At 44.7% G+C, this 20,841-nt stretch overlaps 1 protein-coding gene across 6 annotated transcripts in view; it reads right to left on the bottom strand.

Moving 5' to 3' along the window:
* Nucleotides 1–20,841, bottom strand: part of LOC118645106 — a 392,389-nt gene that overhangs the window by 236,639 nt on the left and 134,909 nt on the right. For 4 of the 6 annotated variants that reach the window (XM_036285532.1, XM_036285536.1, XM_036285535.1 and 1 more), the window contains exon 4: nucleotides 5,957–5,982. In XM_036285532.1, the coding sequence (XP_036141425.1) occupies nucleotides 5,957–5,982 (26 nt within the window). Of the gene's footprint in view, nucleotides 1–5,370; nucleotides 5,983–20,841 lie in introns of those variants that run through there. The other 2 variants (XM_036285531.1, XM_036285534.1) reach the window with 1 other exon arrangement.

Consider the following 20,841-nt stretch of genomic DNA (forward strand, 5'->3'; position numbering starts at 1 on the left):
AAATCCCGGGGAAAGAACCTTGAGCTACCGCTAATCTTTTATAATAAATGCGTCCGCGCACGCAAACTGGAGTCAATAACTACGTAATGGACTATTTGCTGACGTAATGCAATCTGTATGTGTTAGAATAGTTTTCAAATAACGAAAAAGTCTGCGTTTCTGCGTTTGTCAACCGAAAGGAAAGAAAGTGTGAACAATTTTGCAAATCAAAAATTGCAAGCGTAATCCTTCGCGATTTCACGGTACGATTCATTTTGAGACAGTCACGCGGTGACTATCGTCACCTGACGAAGAAACAAAAAGAAAGAAGGAAAGAAATCGAAGGAGAGGAAGGCGAGAGAGCCGCGAGGACTTTTTCTCGCGATTGTTATTGAAATGCCTTCTCCGCAGACAGCGAAACGTCCGCTGCATCGTCGCGAGATTGCACCGTCACGTTGATTACGTAAAATTAAAAAGGCGGCTATCCATGATGCGCCCGTAAGAAAAGTGCAAACAGATTGAAAGGCGTTTATATTCGCCCGGTCGGGGAACAACCTTCCAGAAGCCGCGAACCTGCCCGTGCAAATAATTGAGACGCGGAACTAGATTGAGAATTCGCGTAATAGCCCATTTGCCAAGGTAATGTAATTTGTAACTGAACGTTAAGAGAGATTGCGCGCCGTCGTTCCTCTCGTTTTTTTTTCCTCGTCGCACCCGCCGTAAAGAGACCCGCACAGCGTGTAAATTATTGGTACTAACGCGAGTCTCCTTTAATTCCGCCACAGACCACTTACAAAGTATTCACGCGCGGCGATCCGCCCGATAGCGGATGAAAGGTAGGGCAATGTAAGAGGCAAGAACGGCAATTATTCTGACGTGCCTCTTTGTCGTCCCATTACAGCGTGATTCTCACAAATGTTCCGGCTGTGTAGTACCTGCGCTTTCATGATTCGTACTCGCGAGCGCATCGCATGAAAACATTTTAGACAATTTCACTTCAGACGATTCCGAGGTAGAGTGAAACAAAATTAAATAATTGAAAAAAGAAAAAGAAAGGAAATAAATTGCTGATGTATCAAATGTGCAGCTGATACGTGTACGTGCGATTTTTGTTGCGAGAGATAAATGGCAGGCCTGTTGAAGTGTTCGAAATAGATCGGTCTCTCAGTAACCTCGAAGCAATTTGCAACAAATTAGAGCAGCCGCATTATCGTAATTGCCAATTAAGATTTCGCGCGGCGCAATGTATTCCGTATAATGACACCGGGGCGCGTAAAGAGCTAAAATTGGTACCCCGAGGGCCGAGAGACGTAATCCCCGCGAAATCCCCGTCGGGTCTGCCAGAGACGCGGATACGAAACGTCAAACGGTCGTTGGCTGCTGATTCATTTAACGTCCCGCGGACGATCCGCCAATAATGGGAGGATCGCGGGCACGCAACAACGCGAGAGTATGCAGAGAGCTAGTTTCAAGAATTATCCTTAATGGGGCACTTGCCGCTATAATATATAAAGCATTCGCGACTGAGCGTGTACCTGCTCCAGTTCCACATGCGATAGGAACAAACCGACTAGTGTAACTAGTCCAGTCGGCGGTGAGCTCGTAAAGCATGCTGATAAAGTGGCAGCGGCACGAATTAACGTGAATGCTCGTGATAATATTTATTTGACACTCGATGCTACATGTTATTCATCTGTCATACACACACTTACACACACGCGCGCGCGCACATACACACAATTATAATGTAACCAATTTATAACCGATTTCCTCATCCATCCTTATTATTTTTTTATCATGGATATAAATACGAATGCATTTCGTGCGCTACGTTCGACGTCTAAAATACGAAACGTGAAAAAGAACGAAGACGTTAAAATAAATATAAAAATTACTAGTTTACCTTTTCGATCATTTTCGCGTGAGATTAGCATTTCGGCGAAATTGCCAAAACCACCTCTATCCTATTCCTCTATTTAAACCTATCAAACGCCAAAAAAATATATTGACCTGGACCTGCGGTTTGGACGAAACCCCCGCTAGAGAGTCTCGCCGCGAAATTCGTCTCGGTCCGTCGACTACGAATGGCCGAATCCTTTTTCTCCTCTCGCATTTCGCGATATTCCGTTTCACCTGCCGAAAATGGCGCAGATGGATCGGCGAGAGGTACAAACGTCGGCCGACATCCTAAGATCCTAGGCATTTGCTAGTTTAGGTTTTTACCGGTCTCGAGACAGGCCTGACGAAATCGGTATATCTGCTAATACCTTCTACGGGCAAGGATCACCTGCCGCTTCCTCGTTCGTCCTTGGATAATTGCACCCATCAAGATACACCGTTCGTCGCGCCCTGGCAGGCAGATCCCACAATGCGGTCAAGATTTATCGAGCCCAAAGTGGGTCGAAACACGCAGCGGCTTTACGGGTCTAAACTTTTCAATAGAAATCAAAAAACTTCACTTCAAGAATTAACCAGATAACTCCAAGTTGGAATTATTTATATAATTTACATTTTATTAAGTTATTTTTTCAGTCAATATTTAAATTAGTTAAACTAATTTATAGATTAATTTATGCACAAATAGTTATGAGCCATAAAAATAAACCATTAAATAATTTTGAAAAAAAAATCAACGATTCTTCTGCAATAAAACGCTGTAGCAGCACCTGGATCGCAATTAAACACGTGTCCTTTAAATCGGCGCTGATCAACAGTGTAATTCGGCAATTACGTTTAATTATCGCGAATGACACGCATTGACGCTTGCGTAAGGCCGCTAATTAAAAAAGAAAACATGCAATTTCTCGTAAATTAAGCGAAATTTTCGCCGCGGGACATTATACGGGCGCGCAACCTGTTTGTTCCTCATCACTTGAGTTATCGCACGAGTATTAAAAAAAAGTCTGAAACGAAAATTATTTATACGTGGTAATTTTTAATTAACAAGATTGTAAACTCTTCGTTAAGTTTTATTATCTGCGTATAAAATAGGTGGCAGAGTACTTATTATAAAACTTTATCGATAAGATGGTCATTAAAATGTTTAACTGGGTTCAAAAATTTAATGATGGGGGAAGCATTTGTACATCAGTTCTACTTGTGATCCGCGAAAGCACAATAAACACAAGAAATCTTCTTTCCCTCATCTTTCCACGTTCTAAACGAATTTGACGAAAAGAATTTCGAAAGTTTCAAAAAAGCTGCGAAAACCGAGAATGTCAGAAGAAATGTAAATTCCTATGCAGAAGCCAGCTAAAATCCACCTAAGAAGCATCCATGCCGCTTTTGTTCAAGAGCAATCTTCGCTAACCCGAGATTTTCTCTCGAGATCGTGCGACTTCTTCCGCGAATTCGCCGCGGCGATTAACCGCCGCGCCACTTTTTCACCAGCGTCATGCCGCGCTGGTCCACCTGCAGATGACAATCTGTTCCGAGGAGGCGCGGCGGAATTCCTCCCTCGTCTCTTTCCGCTTTTGCTGGTCGCCATACGGCGCGCGGTTATGCCAACGTAGCGAGGGGTGGGGGGGGGAAGGGGGGAAGGAGAGATTTAAAATCTCGGACGGGCGGTCCGAGCGGTGCTCCGGTACCGTTATTTCGCAGCATGCAGCGCGTGCCCGGCGTCAGCACGATCTCGACCGGAGCCTACTCTTAATCCCGGAGGATGCCGCCTCGCCGAGATTACAAAGGATAAAAGTCTCTCGGAGCGGTATGGACCCCCGTGTCGAGGGGCAAACCCGGGAAAGCCGTCGCAGCCGCGCTTTGCAAAGCTGGGACCACCTGTTGGGAGAAAGCGCGCGTTTCTCGATCACGTTTTCCTGAAACGTGAGTTGCGATATTTTCGGGGGATTTGCGGGCGAGCGAGAGCGTGCGGTGCGTTACGAAACGCATGCAAGACCGACGGGCAAGCAACAACTCGCGGTTGGGCCGCGCCGCTGTCTCTCCCAACAACAGCCTGGCAATAAAAACGTTCGACTGAAAAGCAGTTGTACGATTGCAAAAATATCAGCTCGTTAATCACGTTTATCACGGTAACCGTATCATCTGCACTCTCGATAAGAGAGAAATGTTGAAAAATAACAAACTGATTATACCCAACATCGTGTAACGAGCATTCCTCGAGCATTCCTCGCGCAAACTTGTTCACATCGCGCGATCGCAAACGTTTCATTACGGGGAACGGGGCGTACGGTAATCAAAATATTCGGTGCCCTCGAACGGGGGAACCGATCGGAAAGAAATTACTATCGTCCAGGGACGCCGAGTGAAAGCCGAGGAATCTCGCGATCGAGCCTTGATTTCTGGTCGGTCGACCGTTCGAAGTGCTACGCGCGCGCGAGTAATGGGCAGGGGTAACAACTCGAGTAATCTGCCTACGCAATTTTACTGGATCAGCTCGAGGCAACTCGTACTCGCTCCGTTTTGCCGCCTGCCTGCCTGCCTGCCTGCTCTCCTTCTCCGCCTCGCCCGAGCGAGGCGACTTGTGGCGTTGCACGTTTCATTTGCACGAACGCTCGTGGCCCCGCAAGTTTGTGCGTGCAAAAGTCAGCGTGAAGTCGTAACGACCGGGTCGCCCCGTAGAGGCTGGACACGCACGTTGTGGCCGCCGGGTTTCTCCTGCACGGGTTCGTCCACCGTGGCGTGCAGTAAATCTCTTCGCGAAAAAAAAAAAAAAGAAGAAGAAACGTCTCGATCGGGCGCCAGCGTCACAACGTAACGGCGAGATACTCTCTGGCTCCTTCTCGCGAGTTACTCGCAATTATCCGGCCTTTGTCCTGTTAATTGACATCGCGATATCGAATGTCATCCTTGTTTATACATGCGAAATGAAGAGGGCGATTTATCGCGTATCGAATTGAGATTCCGATATGTTTGCCTTCGAGCGAACGAAAAATTGCGTATGAAATCACGCGGGTAAATGGTGGTAAAACGTGACTTGCCGAGATTAAGGTAGGGGGTAAAATATTCCTCGAAACCGCGCGTGGCGAAATGAGGACTCGCGTAATCTCCTCGAGGCGGCTGCACGCGCAAAAAAAAAAACGCGCATGTTACAACCAAAACACGTAAACATAACGGAGTTTGTTGTTTCGCCGGAATATTCTCAACGTAATCTTTCGTGCCATAAAATTCTTGCATATATAAAACCGTGATGGCTAAAGAACGCGGCCTGTATAATTAATAGCTATAAATTAATATTAAAAAAGCATCACATCATTTTATAAACGTAGCAATAAAAAAACTCCAGTTAATCAACAAAATCGTAAAGCAATAGATTCTCGTAAATAATAAATGGCAAATATACAGATAAAATATTTTTTTTCTAAAACAATTTTTGTTTACCTCACACACACACTGAAAACAAAAAATTTCACTCTATTGACGGCAACATTAAAGTTTTTTTTTCTTTTACTATAACACATGTTTGATTTATAATATTGCTATATAAATTTCAAGGAAATTGCCTTGGAGCGTTTTCGATTATTTGCTCGAGTCGAGATGCACGATAATAAAGGTAATGAAAATATTCGCTGAAATCTATGGTATGACGGTTGTACAGCGCGAAATCTTAACGAATGAGACAGAAGCAGATGTGGCGACGAGCGAGATAATTCGCCTCTTTCTCTTTCGCGGGCGAAAAGACGCAAGGTGGAACCTGTCGCTAACGAACCGGTAAGACAACGACGCACCCGTAACACGCATAAAGTCCGACGAAAACGAAGAAATCGTAAAGTTACCAACGGGCAGGGACATTAAAATCAAGAGACCGTATATTAGCGCAGGGGTAATGAGCGCCCTAACAGCCCAAGTGCGTTACCGGAAAGTGACTCGTGCAGCCGCGATCAAATTAGTTTTCATAACGCACAGCTTGAATTTCTTAAGCGGGACTTACGGCAAAATTTGCGCATCGATAAGATAAATTTCTTATCGAAAGGCAGAGCTGATCCAGTAAAGAATTGTATATGAAATGTACTTGACTCACCGATCTGCTGAATCAGCGATGTCCCACTGAAAAGATAAAAAAAAAATTGATATATTAATTAGAAGTATTATTAAACTATACATTTCTGTGTAAAAAAAAAAAAAAAAATTCAATCTTATCAACCTGGCGCGTAAAGTGAATCACACAAAAAGGCCGAAGAATCTGATTTCATCGATCGCGTTACTTCGTTCTCGCTGCCAAACAAGGCCATCAAACGAACGAACGCTGCGAAGGTGCCCGAAGGCGCGGGTGGGGATGACGGAGCGTGGCCGGAGCGTGTGCCTCGCTCGCCGAGCGTGGACGCCTTCGTCGCCCGGAGCGCGGCGATTATCTTTCATTCGTGGCGCATCAAACGAGAGAGCCGGTGGCCGCCGCGCGGTCGAACGCGCGGCGGCCCGCCGCGCACCTTCCACGTCGCCGTGGCTTCTTCTCCCGAAGGCGCCCGCACGATCCCGGATCGTCCGTCCGTCCGTCCATCCGCGCGCCCGTCATTATCCGCCTCATCGGCAATTCACTCTCTCGGTCGCCGATTGCGCTCGATCGCACGCACACGCCGATTTTTCCGCGGTCGCATCCCCTTTCCTCCACTCCGCGAAACTCCGAGAAACGCGTCATTACGGGCGAACGCGCGTACAACATTTCATTAGAATGTAAGCGCAGGATGACGATCGGATCATTTGAGATGCAGATCGGAATGCACGCGCCACTCGCATCCTCTATCTCTCTCTCGTTCCGTAAACGATCGTGTCTTGTCGATCATTAAAAGCGGACGAGATTAGATCTCACAGGTTGTTACCCTCGTTTTCCATCCTAGGCGATGGCAAACGACAAGCGGTCTGGTTTAAGCACTCGTAATTTTCCCCGCGAGGCATTTCATGGGCGCATCGATAGGGGGAATACCGCAAGGTGCTGCATCGAACGCGTTTTACGTTTGGACGCGCAAGAAGAAAAGACAGAGCCCGAGGTACGAGCGTGCATATAACCGGCGACGTTCCCGCCGAACAAGAGAGCGGGCAATTTTCTCGCTGCGAGGGCAATCTCGGCGTTTATAATGTAACGTAAAGCATCTTATTATCTCTACGGCAGCTTTTTATTATATTTAATATAGACGCTAGGCGCGCGCGAACCGACAGACCTCTGGCGTTTAATGCGAGTCCCCGATTTGCATCTCGATCAAGAAATTATCGAGAGTGACGCCGCGAAAATAGTCTTCAAGCAGCTTGAAATTTGCGACCGTCGTTCGTGCCGCAAGGGAGACACCGTTTCATTCTCCACGGAAATCTCGATGATTTCGATCTCGATGCGACGCAGGCCAATGCGTCACGGGTATTATTTCGTCCGCCGGAAAGTGGTTATTCCCCGGCAAATGACGCATCCGAGAGTTGCGATGTATATGATCGTGCAATGAGCCAACTCGGGAGCTAAATATTCCTTGCAAAGATACAATCAAATATTCCTTCAGCGTGAGAGATTTATATAGATATTAAAAGAACGAAGGGAAGAACGCGGTGATTACACTAAGCATCGAACGTAAAATCACAAAATCGACAAAATCGAAAAGGGCCAATCTCACGACGTAAAGTCGAATCCGAATGATTTAGGCGAAACAAGTTCTTGCACTTAACGGTAAAACGCGATGTAGAGAAACGAAAAGTTTGGATCGAACGATACTCGCGATTGTCTTTTTGCGGATTGGAATCCTCGTTTCGGTGGCGCCAGAGGTTGATACGCTCCCGTCGAAGAGGGGTCACAGCGTAGAAGACGCGCGTTCCCTACGGCCAGTAAAAGCCCGAATGTACTTTAAATGCCCAATTTGGCAGCCGTAAAAACGGCATTTATTTATGGTGCTTTGCCCGTCAACGAAAAGGCCGATGCCGCTGAAAATTATGCTCGCTCAAAAAGCCGAAGGATCCTCGATTCTCTCTTTTTCGGAGCCGCGGGGTTTGTGCTTTCCAGGTGAATGCTTTACGAGTCCGTCCAGCTTCCCTACAAAATCTTACTACACGTGCTCCGGTAATTTTTCCCCCCCAACCTCCGAGTTGCCGCAGCGCGCGTAACCGAAACTGTGCCAATAAATATTCAAAAGAATATTTGTTAAAAAAAGAATTATATAGAATAACGACACATTTTCCATTTAATTCTACCAAAAGTTATTAATACTTTGCAAATGTAAAACTTCAAAGAATAAAGAAAACAATATTCGATCGATATGTGCATGTTTTTAGCATTTCTAATTTTCAACATTCTAATATGCAACGTTCTAATATGCAATGTTTTGTTGTACAACATCAAGCATTTCAAATTTTTATTAAAAACTGCTAAATATGGAGATAAGCTCCGGAGATCTGGCTGTTTGTTATTCCGCAATCCTTACTCGAATCGAGAGACATAAATCGCGACTCTCGCAGCTGGATCCATATGCACGATTACATTTTATTGCTCGTCTTGCGTGCTCATAATTATTGCGGTAATTAGACACCGGATAATTAATCGGAGGACGCGAGTTATGCACACGCGAATTCTTTTCGGCAGGGGCACCCCGCGCCACGGTCAAAGAAGGTAGGAGCGAGAAAGAGAGAGGGGAAAGGACGGAGAATGAAGGGGGCGAGAAAGGATCCTTCGTGGGAAAGGACGATTCGTCGGGCGGATTCCGGGATAATGCAACCGTCTTATAGAAACGAATGTTCAGGACCCCGAGGAATATCGCGTGACCATTCGTGGGATGTTCGGAATGTTACTCGAGCACTCTCGGATAGCCGACGGTTATGCGGCGCAACCTTCCAGCGTTCCATATCGTTAAAGGCTCGCATATATGCGTATACGCGAGAGCCGCTGACACGGCATCGCGCGGCGATTCGAATCGTGGGGAAGCCCCGCGTGACCCCGCCGAGCCGCCCGGCACTCGCCCGCTTATCCGCGCCGCGTAATTTGCCGAATTAATTTTCTGCGCCGTCGGTCGGCGATCAAAGAGACGGAGAAACCCAGAGGGATTCCGCGTGTGTTCCTTTTTAATTGGCGGGACCACTCTCTACGCGCACGCCGAACGGAAGCGGCGCGAACAGCAGGATGGCTACGGGAGTAAGAACAATCGCGATAATTTGCGACAACGTTGACGTACGGTAAAATATTTTTTAGCATCGCAGTTTAATAAAGATGTAGGTAATAAAACAAAAATTAATTTCGTTTTATTACCTACATTTTTATATTAAACTGCGATGCTAAAAAATATTTTTTTACATACGCGAATACATGCTTGAAGTAAACACTACTAAACGTCCGATTAGTTTAATTAAGTTTAAGTGATTGCAAAAAATTAGAAATGACACGTGGTTTTATAAATGTATATCCGATAAAATTCGATTGTTTAAATCTTTACATCTTTATGTTAATACAATTTGTTTTCAATAGTTGCTACGATATATTTAATATAAGATTGTTTTCCAGCTAATGGTCCGCCTCTAGTCCCTCGATTCCGTTTGCTTTATATAATTTGCCAAATTCTGTAAGTTGAACAGCAAGATAAGAAAAGATCGGAAATTTCACATTTTAGTGAATTCTTTTAACAAACGAAAGTACTGCGCATACAAAATTTTTTCTCAATTTCAAAATGTCTTATGTATTAACAAAATTAATCGCATTTTATTTATTTTTTAATCGACATGTTATCTATTATATTTCTGATCAATTTTACAAAAAAAAAGATTGCACGTAAATAATGAAAAATCGATTTCGAAAAAAGAATTCTATATTATCAATGAAGTCTTATGTAATCGCCAAAGATAATTTGTTCTGCATTAAACGAATTAGTTAAAAGTAATTATGATGGTATCGTCGGCAATATTACTATCGATTAGCCATCTATTACACGGCATATCCCGTAATTATCAACGGTGAAATGCGGAAATGCGAGATGACCTCTCGGCGACTTATTACTCAGAAAATCATAGTAATTGGATACCACACAGGAAGTTGTACTACGTCCGGATGGATATACGCAAGATGCTCATCCGTCATTTTAATTTTTTTAAAATTATAATTCTCTCTCCGCAATGTAAATAAATTTACGTGCGTTTTCGTGTGTATGTGTGTTTACGTGAAAAAAAATTTAAGAAAAAATACTAACGCGAATATAGAAGAAAATATTTCTTGTAAAAGCGAAGAGGAATAAACATCCTACAAATATCTAGCATACTTAACATTTCTTTATAGATTGCAAGTAGTTATTTAAATTTGTATGCTCCAGAAAACTATATTTTCAAATATCGAAATACAAAGTTTTTTTTCGCATTATAAAAAAAAATCAAGATATATTTTTGCCTGCTTCATTCGCCTCTCTAACACGTACGTCTAACGATATCTAACAGGTACAGAATCACCATGGAATCAAGATCGCGCAATATGTTGTTCGCGACCCATAAGCGCAGCGGGGTTTCCATTATTTTGCCAGACACGGGAGCAGATGCGAGCGGACCTTCGTGGATTTAATTACGCCTAATTAACCCGGCGGCCGGTGAGCTGAAAGCCCGACGCCGATTTTCTTACCGCTACTTATTTCATTCCTGCTCGTTCCACCTTGTTCTTCTCCTGGTATATGCCGTCGTCGTCGTCCCTCTTCCACCGCCGCGCGACGGTGGAAACAAAACAGCATGTCCATTAAATGTACCAGGTATAACACCCGTGTAGTGAGAATACCGTGGCGTTTCCAAGAGTCGAGGAAACCCTTTTAAGACGGTGTCAAATAAATATGGCGAAAGGGGAAGTATAAATTCTTTCGCGCGTTTTATGCGCGATATTAAAGGCGCGGAACTTTTAGCGGCGCGCGGCGCGCCAAAAGCCGCATCGGCAGGTAAATCGTGGGATTAAATTTTGGATCATGGAATAAGCCACCGAAGAATGCTTCGATATTAATGCGCTGGGTAATACGCTCTACCTCGCCGAACAGAATATCGTAACGATGTTGCACCAATATGCCTCGAGCGGCGACTTTCAACCCTCGCCGGCCGTATATCACCATTTAATTGTTATTTTACGGGCGACACTTTATTTATTTCGTTAAGTGTGATTTCGACCGTAGAAGGAAGTGAGAAGTGGGCGGACTTGCAATGGATTTTATTAATTTCACGCTCGTGAAGATTGTACAGTAGTTGACGATTCGTCCTGACGACGATGATTTTTCGCGGTAGATAAAATTTTAATGCATTAAATTATTTCTTCGGAATTTATCATGCAAACAAAATGACAACTAGTATCCACATATTCTGGCTGCAACTCGATTGGTAATTTTTTCGCGGACAATTGAATAATATAGTTTAGTGTTATATTTGAACTACACTGAGAAAAAAATATTGTTAATTTGACAAAATTTTCCAACTAAATTAAAATTTTGTCAATTCAAAAATTTCTGCTTTTAACTTAAATGCACAAATTTCACAATTCAAGTATTTATCTAGTTAATTGAAACAATATAAATACTTAAAATATAAATACTTAATATAAATACTTAAATAGACAAAATTTAATTTAGTTGAAAAATTTAGTCAACCTAACATTTTTTTTCAGTGTAATATATATAAATAAAACAAGATAATTGACACCCCTACACCTGATAACAGAAGTCATCTAATTTACAGCATTTACACGTTGCAACGTCCAGACACAAATTATGTTACATTATCTACATGACTCGGAAAGTAGAAGCGGTGGTTCCATTTGGTCTGGACTTTTCATCACCCTAAAGAAACTAATATACAAAAAAAGAAATTCTCCTGTATATAAACTAACGAATTGAACCGGACACAATTGCGTAGGATTAAATAGATTTATTAGAAAGAGGATAGGTGTTTGCTTAAAGTAACCTTAAGGGTTCGAGAAGGCTTTGAGATAACCGCCATTTGGAGAAATTCTCTGAAATGGACTCGATTGGGCGTGACAATAAATCACGTCATATTATTGCGGAGTTAAATGCGGGAAAGTGACTACGAGCTGAATGGTCGGTCGAGTATTATGTTAATTCGGAGAACTTTATTAGCAACGTAAATCACCGATCGCGCGTCTATAGTCGCGCAATATAACTTTCCAAATGTTTCTCTCCCCTCGTATCCGCGGTATAGTCACTTTCACGATCTACACTACAGCATAGACAAAAGAATATTTTTTAAAAACCCGCCACCGCGCAACAGCAAAATAGAATTTTACGATCGACTTCGAACTTATATAAACATTTCGGCAGAATGTTTGAATGGTATTTGCCAAATTTAAGTGTACAATGTACGATTGCCACCGAAATATATCTCATACGATACGCCAACTAACTTGGATATATTTTATTAACATTTATAATAAATTGGTAAGTTGGTTAGATTTCGCAAAAAAAAAAAATTTAATCGCGAGTAATTTTTCAAGTGCAATTCCCAGGTTTTTTCAGTAAATTCTCACGCGAACTGCGCCTACTTGCACGAATAAATTAGTCGCGTTTGTCCGTTGAAAATTGACCGCCTCTTGCGCGCTCAACTCGACGATTTCGCTACTTATCAATTAGCATCGTTTTACATCCTGCTTCCGGTCGCGGAAACGCCACCTTGCCAGATGGCACTCGCCAAGAACGTGTCGTGTTATACGCACCTGCTTTCTCCCGGTACACACGTGCGTGCGTAAATTGACGAGCGTGCGCAGCACGTTGTATAAATCCCAGTTGCGATAATATTAAGCGAATAACTTCTCGATCTTCTTTCCCTCGTTAGTTGTACATACTCATAATTCTAAGGAAAAATAATCGTGCCGATGATAAGACTTTGTGGCCATGAAATCATTCGATCGTTTATCATGAAAAAGTGATGATTATCTAATTATCTCTAATCACTAACACACTTTAAAATAAAAGATCTCACCAACGAGATTTTCCAATCTCGATCATCAACGGCCATACATTCGTATGTCACTATCACGTATAATATAAATTATTAATTAAAAAAAAAAGGCGGATTGCAATTTTATTCAATCGTCCGACAATCTGTTATTTCGAGAAACGAAGCACCGGCATATTTCGTCCGTATAAAAATTTTGTAGAAAGTACATTGGGTCATTACGCGACCGCGCCGTGTACCGCCGAGACCCACGTGAAAGGTTGCCGGGCAGATTCGTCGAGCGTGGCGGGGCCTCTAATTTGCGGATATTTTTATCGGCCTGCAATGCAACGTGGACGAGCGCTTTCGAGGGCTGATGACGCCGCGACGAGTGGGGAAGAGAGAAAGACAGAGAGAGAAAAGCGCAAATAGCGTCGACGTTCGCTGCGGCGGGGCATCTTATTTGCATTTTTTTTTTTTCGGCGAGTTTCATTAACCCTTGACCCGGTCGTGCACGAGGAAGCGGCGAGCACAGTAAAATAAAACCGGCTGAATATTCATACCGGTCGAGCAGTAAATACGATCGCGACGATAAATTTCGGAATTCTTTTGCGAATTTAATTCCCCCTCGCCGCGCCGCGCGACGCAACGGCGAAGAACGGGAAGAGTAAGATCACGGTGTGTGTCTTTCCCCTTCACCGATACGGGTTTTCACGTGGCACGAAAGATGCGTGGCCGAAGTATGAAATCGTTAACCGCCGCGCGACCGCGGCCGTGTGTATCACGAGGTTATCGCCACCGGACTTCCCTCGCGAGAGAACGCAGCAAAGTTACCGCTGGAGAGAAGGCTGATTAGCGAAATTTTCACTGCACTTTTCGAAAAACCGGGCCCTTTGAATTATCAAAACAAATTCACGCGTAAAAAAAAAAGACATTAGTCCAGAGAGTATTTAACGCATAGTGTGCAATAATAAAATAACATAAATAATGACAATAGTAATAGTTTCATATTTTAAATTACTATTATATAAGCAACAGAATTATATTATTCTCCAGAGATATAATTTATCTTTTTTACGGACCACATCCGGTCGGAGGTAGCTAAAGAGCTATATTTGAAGCTTTGACCCCGAGCGGGCCTGAACCGAGGAGAGGTCCGCCTCGGGAAGTACAAATTAGAGGGTCGATCCCCGGCAATCCAACCCTTTCTCGGAGCGCACACCCCCACACTCGCTTCACGCTACAGGTGCACCGTCGACTAATGGACGAAACGAGTTCCCCCCCCGAGATACTGCAGCATCATTATAAAACGTTTATTTCGGCGTAAAAGTCAAAGTGCATCGCGTCTGCACGTCCGTCGGGGCCTCGCCGATGACTCGCGAGTAGAAACGCTCTTTCTTTGTGTATCGAGGTTACCCGCCGCCGGATCGGCACCCCCTTCCCTCGATACGCCTTCGTGATATCCGCGCGTCGAGTAGTAGGCTCCCGATCTTTCACGCGTTTTAGACACGTTCGCAACGAAAAGGTGCAGACAGCCGTTGGGAACGTGATGTCTGTCCGCCCACTTGAATGTAGCAATCTGATTCGCACTGAAGTAATTTTTAAGGTAATAGTACGTCTGGCACTACTTCTCAGTCTAATATGTGATACCTTTTTCGCACTGTGTAACAGTACGTTAAAAAAAATTTTTTTTCCCCCAAAAAATTGCATACTAAGTTCTGTGCTGTGTAGGAAAATTTTGTAGAATTTCCATTTGTATATCTAAGACATTATCTGGTTATAAAGTGCAAATTAAGATAAGCTCTGAATGGATGTTAAAAATTTTTTTGTATTTTCTCTTAACTTTTGTGAATTAAAGTAATAAACTTAATTCTATTTTATGTAAATCGGAGATTGCTTGACTTTTACGTTACAGTTTCCTTTGCCACAGTCCCTTTTGCAATTTTTCTTTTACCATGAATATATGAGAGCCAATGCACAGTATAAGCTTATGTAAAAGAGTTGGTGACTGCATCACAAAATAACGATGCGCGAATGGCGCACCATAGAATGCATTCCATCGTGCGATTTCCATCTACGGTCACGAGCGAATGGAATACCTGCCCGTAAAAATCGTAAAATTCTGCGGTGTTCATCGCACACTTTATCAATATCTTTATTCCCAGTATTAAACCATCGTATCGAACTGGACGTGAACCAAACACGAGCGTCCCTTTCTCGACGTAAATCGACCAGCCCCTCGTTCCTCGACGAGATTACTCTGGCGGTGCTATATTTACGCGCGCGTGTTGGATTACGTGCGTGTACCCTTATTACCTCCCCGAGGTAAAAAATCGCGGAAGTTTCGGAGCACATGCCACGGTAATCGATGCCACCTGTTCATGCGTTCTGCGTTCGAACGAAATGCAGTCGGTCGACTCAGGTGCGACGAATGCACCGAGAATGTAACGGGTACCGATACGAATCGAAATACTTCAACTCGCCAACGTGTTGAAATGCCAATTATATTGGCATAGAAGTAAAATGATTCGTTAAACAAGTCGAGCAGTTAGATATGTATAGTCGTGTATCCTGATAAAAATAAATTTTAAGCTGTTATATGAATTAATGATAAAAAAATACAATTTCATTGCTGAGTATTAATATAAAAAATAACTCATATACATATTAACAACAAATAAAATAAGTGTAAATAAATCAAATAAAATGAGCAAATGCTAAGTATAATAAAATTGTGTTTAAAATTGTGTGCACTCATAAACCACGAAAAAAAGATAAAAAATATGGATTTTTTCTAGGAATATTTTAACACTTGAAATTTGCTCGTTTTATTTGCGTAATACTTACTTTATTGTTAAAAATGTATTATTATTAAAAAAATTTAAATAATCTACTCTCTTTAATATATCTTCCGGATTCATTGAACATGTAACATTTGCAAAAGTTTAGTACTTTTTTAATCATTTATGCTCCCGTTTCATTCCGCACGCTTGAATGATTGAAAACCGCAGTGGACACTTCTGAGAAGTGATTCGACTGCAGGTGATAGTCGGTTATCGCAAATTTTCGCGGAGCGGTTCCGAGACATTAGCCGCGGCCAGCAAAGACGAAAGGGTGGCACTGTCTCGTGTTCCCCGAATATTACCTAGAACGGTTTCCACAGGGACCACCTGTAGGTCCCACCGACAAACCGCTAGCAAACCGCAAGACGCGGTAATTACGCCGGGAAGCCTAAAAGTAAAGGCGCGCGATGGGAGACGGGAACGGCAGAGAGGGGGCGGGGGAGGGGGGACGCCGTTGGGCGAAACGGGAGGAAAAAAATACAAGTCGAGAGAAAACGGCGAAACCACATAAAAAAGCACTTAAAGGAGAAACGGGCGCAGGCGAGAGATGCCGAGGGAAGGAAGAGACCGGAGGAGGCAGGATTCGAAAGGACGAGGTGAAGGTGGGGGAGGAAGAGAGTTGCGGGCACGGATGCACGGTGCGTGACAGTGGGTGCGGGAGCACCTGCCCATTCCCGACGGAACTCCGCCGGGTCGTGATTTATGGAAACAAAGGGTGGATGGGGGCGGAAAACACGGGACGCGCGCGGCGTCCCTGCCGTGTTTCACCACCGAGCGATTCTGTCGAGAGACAGGGAGAAGCCAGGCGCTCGGGATACCTGATCTCGAAGGAAAGTTTCCTTCGTCGAGTTCCTCATCCGCCTCACGAACACACGCACCAATTCTACATATTTACTACTATAATAGCTTGGTGTTAAATTTCTGTAAATAATCAATAAAGAATCTCATGCATTTAAAATTAAAGTAGCATGGATAATGCAGGATGATGTATGCTAAGGCGATTACATATATTATGATAAATTTCAGCATAGAGATGTACAACAAAACTTAGAAAAACATATGCGAGATGATGTGATGGGTATGCTTATTATAATGTTAATTATCCAGAGAAATTAATATTCAAATACGCAGAGGGGGGGAAGGGAGAAGAGGAGGGAACCAAAGATAGATTTCTACGTAAGGAATAAACGTGCGCAGAAATCGTCCCATAAATCCGGCCGCAACGGCCGCGTCAGATAATTTACGTGCCATCCCTACCTGCCACGCATCGCATACTAAATTATTAATACGCCTATATTCGCAGGCACATCGAAGGTACCAAAGGTAAGCATAAAATTAAGAACGTATCCGGTAGAGGGTCACGCGGGGTCGGCTCCGGTGAAATTTACAATCCGTTTAGGCGATACGTACGCGTCCCGCGGGTAATCACCCTCTCCTCTAGCTGCGTAAAGTCTCGGTAATTAGCCATCAGTCTCCCCCGTCGCTTGCCTCTCTCGCGTATAAACTCGAAGCTTTATTTATTTCGCCGCGCCGGAGAATAAATCTCTCTCGTCGCCGCGCTCGAATCTCCGCGCTCGCCGCAAACGGCTCGCGCGGACCGTCCGTCCGTCCGTCCGTCCGTCGATGTTCGACGCAGCTTTTTCATCGACGAATAGCCGGAACGTAATAATCGTTAATAACCGTCTTTGCAGCAGCAGGACTGCCGCTAAGTACCGGCGCGTGGGCGAGAGAACTCGGAACGGCCCACGGCAGGTTGCAGCGCGCGCGTTGGCAGAGCCCAGCCGGATCCAAAGGAGAGACCCCGAATATCCGGCCTCGCATTAAAGAATTTACTTTCCCCGACTCGACGTAGACTAGTTACTTACGTATCGTGAACGAGGAGGGAGGGGAAAGGGAAGGGAAATTAAAAAGTAAAAATCAAAAAATACACGCGCCACGCGATATATCGAATCGCTTTAGAAAGTTCCGTGTATACGTTCCGCATCATCATCGGCCGGAGGGGATGCTGTCCCGGAATAAATGGCTCTCTCACCTCCGTCCGTCCTTATGCCTGTCGCCTCGTAAATCGCGACTTGGGGCCCTTCGCACGCAATTGCGTGGCACGCGAAGTAATGTCCGGCCGTGTCGCGGATCGGTCTCGCCCACGCCGGGGTATATGAGGACATTAACGCAACAACTGGACCGAAGAAGCTGTAAAACAGCGTTACGTGGCGTAGCCGCCACGCCGCGCTCTTCTTCATCCTCTCTCCCTTGCCCGCGGTTACCCCGAGGTTCTATCGTCACGGTTCTCATTCTCGTTCTGCTCTCTCCCTCGCTCTCTCGCTCGCTCGCTCATCCTCGCCCTCGCCCGATTCCTCCCCACGCGTTCGCCATTTCTCCTCGAGAGCGGCACGAGCGCGTACTTCCTCGGTACTTACGACCGTTCTCGAGTAGTTTTATTCTGTCTGGCCGCGTGGGCGGGAAGCGGGGACTTAAGGGCCATCTCCGTTCGCCGATCACTCTTCTTCTCCCTCTCCCTCCCCTTTCGTTCTCTTTCTCCCCCAACTCGACCCGCGAACGCATCCCTCGCGTTCGAACTCTCTCGCGGGACTATTTTTCGTCGATAAAAAATATGAAATTGTACAAGACATTGAAGATCGCGTCGAAGAAACCGGGCGCTTTTATCAGAAATCATATCTCGCGGCGATAAAACAAGGCTACGTCGTCGTCGTCGTCGTCGCGAGCGAGCGAGCGAGCGTTTCAGCGCACACGTGATTCGCCGCTATCGGAACGTGCGCGTACGCGCGGGAAAGTTTAGCGCTCGGCGTTAAATAAATGGATGTAAACGGGCGGCGATAAGAATCTCACGGCTCCGGGCGCGCGTGCCCGGGGAGCTCACGATGGCGCGCGACGAGGTTTACGTAAGCGCGTGTGTCGCTCCCGGGATCAACGATACGTCAGCCTCTCGTCCGCGGCGCCGAGGCTCGCGTGCGAGCGCTCGATTTTACACCGCGGACTTTTACGCCCGCGGACGAACGTAAAGTTTCACGTCGCGGATACGAAACGTGTCGAATGTATAACTCAATGGGGAAAACATATTTCGTCTCGCGTGGGCGCGAGGAATTATAACGTCCGCGGTCCGCGCGCGGATATTTTACGTCGCGATCTTAGAGCTAAATTATCCCGAGCACGAGGCATCGTGCTACGAAGAGAGAGAGAGAACGAGAGCGGAGGAAGTCGGGCGCTGACGGTAATGTGGCGCCGTATATATTCCATGGAACGCTCTCGGCAGCGTGCGAGCTGACTGTCCGAGCGGCGGCTTGCGCTTTATGCAGGCGAGCGCGCGGGTCTTATATCATAATAATGCAACGTGCCCTGACACACGTGCGCGCCCCCGAGTCTCTCGCGATTATATCCTTGTGTACCCAATGCGACCTGCTCGAGGCAACGGTGAAATACCGACGTAATGCCTCGAAATACCGTAGGATTACCTTAAATTACGATATCGAACTCAGCAATTTTAGAAAAAACTTATTATTAACACTCCTCCGATAATTATTAACGAGCGGATATTCGCTCGAAGCTAAAACGCGCGATAGAAATACGCGTAGGCCTTAACATTGATCTTTATGTTTGAAATAAGCTTTCAGTTTCGTGAGCGTTCCCTTACCGGCGCGGCGCGACGCGACCGACGACGCCCGCCGCCGTTCTCGATAACGAAGGGTCCCCCGTCCGTCTCGAGTGTTCTCTCTCTCAGGATACCACTCAAAGGTTAAAGAACGTTTTAAGTTCTCGTTCGAGAGAAGCCCACGATCTCTCCTCGCAGCGCGTTATTTTTTTGTCGCTCCGGCCGGGCAGACAAAAGCCACTTCGAAATATGGTGAGAGGAGGGCAAGGAGGAGGACTCTTTGCTCTCGCGTGGGCCCGCAGGCGAAGGCACCAGTTTGGTTTTCGGGCAGCGAGAGAGAGGAGTGTGCCTCTCGTGGAGGGCCGAAAGGCCACCTGCCCTATACCGCGGACCCTCCCCCCTTCCCCGCCGCTTTTTTACGTTCACTTTATTAGCTATTATTATACGCATGCTTTGGCTCCACAGTCTCACGGGAGAACCGACCGCCCGCGCCTGTGTTTAGAAATATTTCACGAGACGTTTTCGACTTAGCTCGACGCCGGGAGTTCGTTAATCCTGCGGTGTAGCCTAAACAACTCGAGGACCCACAATTTCGAGAGTACCACACGGCCGGTCCAGCGCGTAAAACTCTCTCGGTAAATGAACCTTTAGACTAAACTTTTATAAAGACGCTAAATACCTGAGGTAAATAGCCTTGCGCGAAACTACCTTATCGAGATTCGTATTCCGGATTTATCTGGATTTATCTTCGAGCGCATCCGGCAGCATTGCCCGATACACGCGTATCGAATTAAACGATATCGAGAACAATCGTAATGGAGAGTTCACCGAACTCCGCCGTATTGGAAACGCGATTAGAGGTAGGTGGTTACTCACATACCAGAGATCTTCGATAGTGGAACTGTACGGGCGATTATACGCGAAGTAGCATACGCTGCAAGTTGCAAGAATGTCTTTGAATGCGGAAGCATCGTTCCTATTGACAAGATAAGCAACGTATCTCATTAAAGAATTCTTTCATTGCATTATCTATATCGGTACATTCGAGTTAAAAAAATTAAGAAATAACTAAATAAATGAGAGTAACCATAAAAAATATCTCAATTGTTGCTATAAATATTATTGAAAAATAGATTGGAAAAGCACAACAAAGCGCTTCTTTCACTTTATAGGATGTTAATACTGATACCCTCTTAAGGAGTATTAATAATTTAAATATTTCTTATGGATTGTCAGTCGTATCTCGAAAAATCATGCCGGACATCTTAATTGGTTGGCCATAGACAAATTTTCGAAACTTACGGATCATTATAGAGGAATGTTTCCGCGAATTTTAATCGAATATAAAGAGATGTATGACTTTGCAAGAAAAATATATTGTTCGTTTCTATATATTGGTATCTAACGAAGACCTTCTAACGGACAAAATGGAAAAAAATCACCATCTTTGGACATCATAATCCTAAAAATAATTTATCTTTTGTAATATAAAATCAGCCAAATCGTAATTTTTTATACGACCATTTTATAACAAAATTTCGAACCATTTTCTATTTTCAAAGAAAAAACTATCACATATTTCACGCAATGCTA

Source organism: Monomorium pharaonis, chromosome 4 (assembly GCF_013373865.1).
Source record: "Monomorium pharaonis isolate MP-MQ-018 chromosome 4, ASM1337386v2, whole genome shotgun sequence".
Classification (NCBI taxonomy): domain Eukaryota; kingdom Metazoa; phylum Arthropoda; class Insecta; order Hymenoptera; family Formicidae; genus Monomorium; species Monomorium pharaonis.